Source organism: Clupea harengus, chromosome 13 (assembly GCF_900700415.2).
Source record: "Clupea harengus chromosome 13, Ch_v2.0.2, whole genome shotgun sequence".
NCBI classification, from domain to species: Eukaryota; Metazoa; Chordata; class Actinopteri; order Clupeiformes; family Clupeidae; genus Clupea; species Clupea harengus.
In genome coordinates this window covers 5,103,183-5,109,182 of record NC_045164.1, presented here as the reverse complement: position 1 = coordinate 5,109,182, position 6,000 = coordinate 5,103,183, and the positions used below count along the sequence as shown (strand labels likewise).

Here is a 6,000-nt window from a genome sequence, read left to right as displayed (position 1 = left end):
CTATCCACCTCTCTGGGTTTCGGGCGCACGCACACACACACACACACGTGAATACATGAGGCCGCAGAGAAGGGCTTAGTCAGCAGATGTAAAAGCAGACATACAAAACTAATATAAAAGGAAACACAACACAGACACAGACAAACACACCCCCTCAAATAAAAAACGTGATGAAACACACAAACGCACGCACACACGCACACACCCACACACACACACACATACACACACACAAAAACACATACAAAAACCAGCCCCATTTTGCTGCTATGGAAACAAAGGAAATATGGAAATATCAAAAACCTGGCCGCCACCACCACAGACACTGATAATAAGGGTGAAAAGAAACCCTCTTCACAATAAGGTACAGAAGAGACGCTACAGAAAAACTGCAGATGTCTCCGATAATGGCTATTATGCAGACATTTCAGCATAGTACAAGAGATACATGTCTGAAAGCAAATGAAATAATAAGCGTACACATTGAGACAGAAATATTGTTTCCCTATTCAATAGAAAATGAAAGCTTGCCACTTTGAGAGAGAAAGCAAAGACAGGACGGTGAAGTCGGAGTGACCACGGGCTACACTGAAAATGTTTTTTTGGGGGGGATATAATCTGGGTTGGCAGGGAGGCAGGGCAGAGAGTGCCTTCTTTAAAAAGCCTGCTCCCTAAAAGCCTTCTACAATAGTTAAGCCCCCCCACCCCACACACACACACACACACATTACCTTTAATCTAATTACACCCTCTCAAACCTCCTGGATACAAAAATTGCCTCAGTTGTCCTACTCTCCCACTGTATTTTTGCTCTCAGCTCTGACAATGATGGAAACCGAACAGCACGGCAAACACATTAGCAGCAGAGAAGCTTCTCTCACTGGCTTGCAGAGGAAGAAAGAAAGAGATAAAGATAGAAAGAAAGAAAGAAAGAAAGAAAGAAAGAAAGAATGGACAGGAAAGGAAAAAATCCATTCTTCTTAATGATGCCGGGGAGCCAAGGGTCCACTTCTCTCATCAGCATTCATTAGACGAGCAGCCAAGCACTGGTGGCATGTGTGTGTGTGTGTGTGTGTGTGTGTGTGTGTGTGTATCACCTACTCCAGCTCTACATACAGCTCCTCAACAAATTACCCCCGGTCTCCTTTTCAATAATGGCCGACAAGTATGTCTCCTCTTGTTAAGTCCACAGCAAAAACCTATTAGGAGTTAAATCAAACTAATGCGTCACGGTACCTGCGCTGCTTAAGACACAAGAGAGGGCCTACATTTCATACATGTGTAATTATATATTTAGCTACAGTGATTGTACTGTTTGTCACAGGCAGTGGGCAAAGAAGATTCCGGAAAGGTGAGGCACAGGCACACCATGATGTGCCCAAACCCTGAGCAGTTGGGCCGTGCCCAAAAGTGCATTTGAGGATAGTATCCTCATGAATAAGCAACAACCAGCCAGAAAGACAAGTCGATCCTGTGAATTTCAGTCTGAATTGCTTTAATTACATCAGATTCGATTGAATCGCAGTCTTAGAGATGCAGTATGTGAGCTGGCAAGTGCCTGGCGTGATATCTGGATCAGCTAACGAGCAGCTCTGAGAAGGGAAGGAGAGAAAGGAACCCTGCCTTTCATGCACCACAGGGAGGAGGTGACACTGAAGGTGAACTTGAGGTGTGTGTGTGTAAGTCTGTGTATGTGTGTGCATTTATGTGCACGTATGTGCAAGTACAGTATGTGTGTTTGTGTTTGTGTATGTGTGTCTGTGCGTGTGAGTGAGTGAGTGAGTGAGTGAGTGAGTGAGTGAGTGAGTGAGTGAGTGTGTGAGTGTGTGAGTGTGTGTGTGTGTGTGTGTGTGTGTGTGTGTGTGTGTGTGTGTGTGTAAAGGAACATGTGGAAGGATATACATACGTTAGGAGGCTCAGAGAACAAGTCAAGTCAACAATGATGAGTATGTAGATGCACATATAGGGCCCTAATTTAATAGATGCTCACTGCAGGTTCTCATGCACAACAAAGAAGGGCATCATGTCAAGCTAATTTGATTATTAGCACACATTCATTTAGTGATTTCATAACATGCACACCTAAATGCCTTCGAGTGCCTCATTTGAGTGTGTCTGATCATGAAGTTAGATGTGTCTGATCATGAAGTTAGATGTGTCTGATCATGAAGTTAGATGTGTCTGTTCATGAAGTTAGATGTGTCTGATCATGAAGTTAGATGTGTCTGATCATGAAGTTAGATATGTCTGATCATAAAGTTAGATGTTCTATGGGAATTGTTTTTAAGGAAGGTGATCTTTCCCATCCATGCAGAAACAGTGATACTAGAAAGCTGACTATGTTTCTTATCCAGTTTCCAGGTATCTAAGATAAGTCACTTGATCAAGTATTTAAGGCTATTCTTCAAAGCATATACTGTTCACTGTAACATTTCATACATGTCAGACACAACCTTCTAGCGATAATTTGTAGAGATGCCTCTTTTCTGTAGATCTTGCTTGGACCAAGAAAGCAAGCAGTCGATGGAGACACTATCTCCATGGCGGGCACAGTATTCATAAGTCTACTGCCAAGGGCAGACACAAAGCTTTGTTGTTGTTGTTTAGCACCAGGGGCAAAGTTCCCTTTGTGTGTATCTCTGCTTGCTTGAGTGTGTGTGTGTGTGTGTGTGTGTGTGTGTGTGTGTGTGTGTGTGTGTGTGTGTGTGTGTGACTGTACTTGTATGAGTGTTTGTTGGGTGGGGTGGGGGCGGGGGGTTATGCATTTGGCAAACACCCTAGCACACAAGATCTTCAAAAGAGGCTGATTACATCTATTTTTTATTCACTGAAGTGAACTGAAGACAATAGCTCTTTGTACTGATGCCACAAAACTACCACAAAAATGAATGTGTGGAAATACACACGGGAGGCTTACATTTGGGCACATTAAAGAAGAAAAAAAACTCTCTCCCTAATTACGTCCCTGAATATGATAATGTAACAGCCGAGGCTATCACTTACTAGCGGACATGCACCATTTGCTGATTAAAGGTGGAGTGTGACATTTTAATCAGGGCTTAGCAGCAATGCTCTGTCCTTCATGTCAGTGAGCCCTTGTGGTTGTTGTGTACCCATATTAAATCTGCCCAGATATAGCACTTAGAACAGAGGCACACCTTAGCATTCACATGCGATCCTCACCACACAAAAGATATCAGCAACCTTTCTCCAAAAGATTTCCTCGAGGAAAGAAACGCACATCCATACACACACACACACAGACACAGACACAGACACAGACACAGACACACACACACACACACACACACACACACACAAACACACACAAACACACAAACACAAACACACACACACACACAGTGAGTGTGTGTGTGCCCGGATGTGTGCGTGTATTATTGTTCACTCTTTGAGCAGGAGCTTGAACCAATCAAATAGTGATTATGAAACTGCAGTGCAAGAGAACATTCCCAGCCAGCACCACAACCGAATGCTCCGTGCCGGTAAGCATTAGACGACAAATGCTACGAGCAGCACAACGCAACGCAAGCCTGCACCAGGACGGATCCCCCGAAAAAGGCTTCGGAGCTGTTGGCTAGCGCGTTTCCTCCGAGACGCCCCCCCCTGCCCTGTCATTTTGCGGCGCTCTCGTCCCTCAAAGCCGCATGCCTCCGAGAGAGGGAGACGTGACCTTTCCCAGAAGTCTCGGCGCAAGGGGGAGCAGGAACGACGAGGGCGCGGGGGGGCGACCGGTGCTGTCATAGCCGGTTAGTCTGCCTGCCGAGACTGTCAGCGGGAGACAGCATCATTGTCAGACGTGTCCCTCACAAAAAGCACTACATTTCCTCATAACCATGAGTGTGTGTGTGTGTGTGTGTGTGTGTGTGTGTGTGTGTGTGTATGTGTGTGTTGTGTGTTAGAGACTGAGCGTACATATGAAAGAGAGGATGTGTGTGTGTGTGTATGAGAGAGGGGGGGGGATAATTGTTTGGTGAGTGTCATTGTTTCTTTCTCTGTTTGTTTGTGTACACACACACACACACACTCACACACACAAACACTTTAAGGCTTGTCACAGAATCTCTCAGTAATGCATTGAATAGTAGGGTGTTTTTCACTAACCAGAGCCCATTTGGGGGACTCGATTCAGGGTCTCTTCTCAGAGCTAAGATCAGTCACTTCCTGTTTCATCTTTGTGGAGTGAATAGCCGGTCTGCATCCTTGGCAGTAAAAGTCACACTCACAGGATCTACATCCACAAGGGACTACTAGCCACACATTCTCAACACTACACAACACTACACCAATGCAAAGCAAAGTGAATCAAACCAAAACAAAAGAAACCTTACATTCAACAGCAACACCACAATACCTTTCTCTTTTAGCCATACGGTGCCCAATTGTGCATTTATGCACGTAGCCAAAAACTCATGCTTAAATCTAAAATCAAAGTAAACCAAGCATATATTTCTGCATCTAAACCCATGATCTTCAATTTGCTAGTGTTGTACCCAACTAAAACTAGCCCAGTGTAACTCTCCACCCCTGAGATGCCGGCTAGGAGTCCTGCTCACCGTGCTGGACCTCGCCCTGCTCCAGGTCCTGCTTGAGCTGGCCATGCTGCTCCTTCATGCGGGCCAGGTCCTGGGAGCTTCCCGAACTCAGGGCCTGCAGCTTCTTGGCCAGCCCCTCCAGCCGGTCCCTCTCCCCGTACACAGCCTTCATCTCCGCCTTCAGCGCCTTCGCGCTGCTGAAGTCGTTCCCTGCTCCAGGAAATAAGCACAAGCACACAAGCACACAAGCACACACGCACACACGCACACGAACACGCACACACACACACATTACACATGAATTACAACACTGAGGAGGTATGGGGTCCTTGAGATCTCTCACCTTAAAGTGAGATTACATTTTTTTAAGTGAGATCATGTTTTTATGTATTTTTTTAGGTAGATAGCTAGTTTTCCCTAGTATCCTAAAATTGAGTTTAATGCCATGGGCATGGGAAGCAGAGATAAACACAGCAGGTATTCTCCATAGCCACCCAGGTTAATCCACATGTAGCTTATATGTGTTTGCAAGGGAAGTCTATGGGCTGTTAGCTCGCTAGGTTTACACAAAACACCCATCCTGCCGCGTTAACTGTATATGTTTTTATGAGTATGATATATTTGTATGATATATTTATATATCAAAGTTAGTATGATATATTTATGTATCACAGTTAGTATGATATATTTGTGTGATATATTTATATATCACAGTGAGTATGATATATTTGCCGGCCTCAGACTATTTCTGTCTGTCCCCCATGAGCAGATGATGACCTTTCGGGGAGGTGCATGAAGGACATCAGAAAACAAAGACATCAAGTGTGACATGCCCCAAGAGTAGAGCGCAGACTGAGGAGCGAGAGGGACGAGGAAGATGAGGAGGATGAAGAGGAAGCGGATGAAATAGAACGCAAGGACAAAAGAGGAAAGACAGATGGAGGACAAATGCACGAATGATGGACGTCTAACCAAAACATCAAATGTTACAGAGATGGAGAGGAAAAGAGGTGTAGGAGAGGAGGAGAAGGCAGAGGGATCTCCGGGGGATGAAGTGGAAGAGATGTGGAAGAACAAGAAGGAGGAGAGAAATGAGGCCGTGGTAGAGGGGTGGAGGCTGGGAACTGACCTGAGATGGCGGCCAATTTGGCCTCGTGGAGAGCCAGCAGCTGGGTCTCGCTCTCGCTCACCTTCCTCCTGAGGCTGGCCCCTAACCTCTGGCTCATCATCACCTACAGCAGAGAGAAAGAGAGAGAGAGAGAGAGAGAGAGAGAGAGAGAGGGAGAGAGAGGGGGATAGAGAGGAGAGAGTGATCAAAATGGGACAGAGAGGGAGAGGAACAGAGAAACGGGGGAGTAGGCAAGAGAGAGAAAGGGAGGGACCGAGAGGGAGAGGAAGAGAGAGAGGGTAAAGTAGGGAGAGAAAGAGAGAGATGGAAAGAGGAAGA

The 6,000-nt window shown here is 45.6% G+C and overlaps 1 protein-coding gene across 3 annotated transcripts in view; it reads right to left on the bottom strand.

Annotated features, from left to right (window-relative positions):
- disc1 (DISC1 scaffold protein) overlaps nt 1–6,000 on the bottom strand; it is a 47,391-nt gene that overhangs the window by 20,383 nt on the left and 21,008 nt on the right. For all 3 annotated transcript variants that reach the window (XR_004164929.2, XM_012816943.3, XM_031578697.2), the window contains exons 8-9: nt 5,683–5,785; nt 4,575–4,763 (exon numbers count right to left, since the gene is read on the bottom strand). Coding sequence is in view for 2 of the 3 variants with exons in the window: in XM_012816943.3 (XP_012672397.2) it covers nt 4,575–4,763; nt 5,683–5,785 (292 nt within the window). In the remaining variant the exon portion in view is untranslated. The remainder of the gene's footprint in view (nt 1–4,574; nt 4,764–5,682; nt 5,786–6,000) is intronic.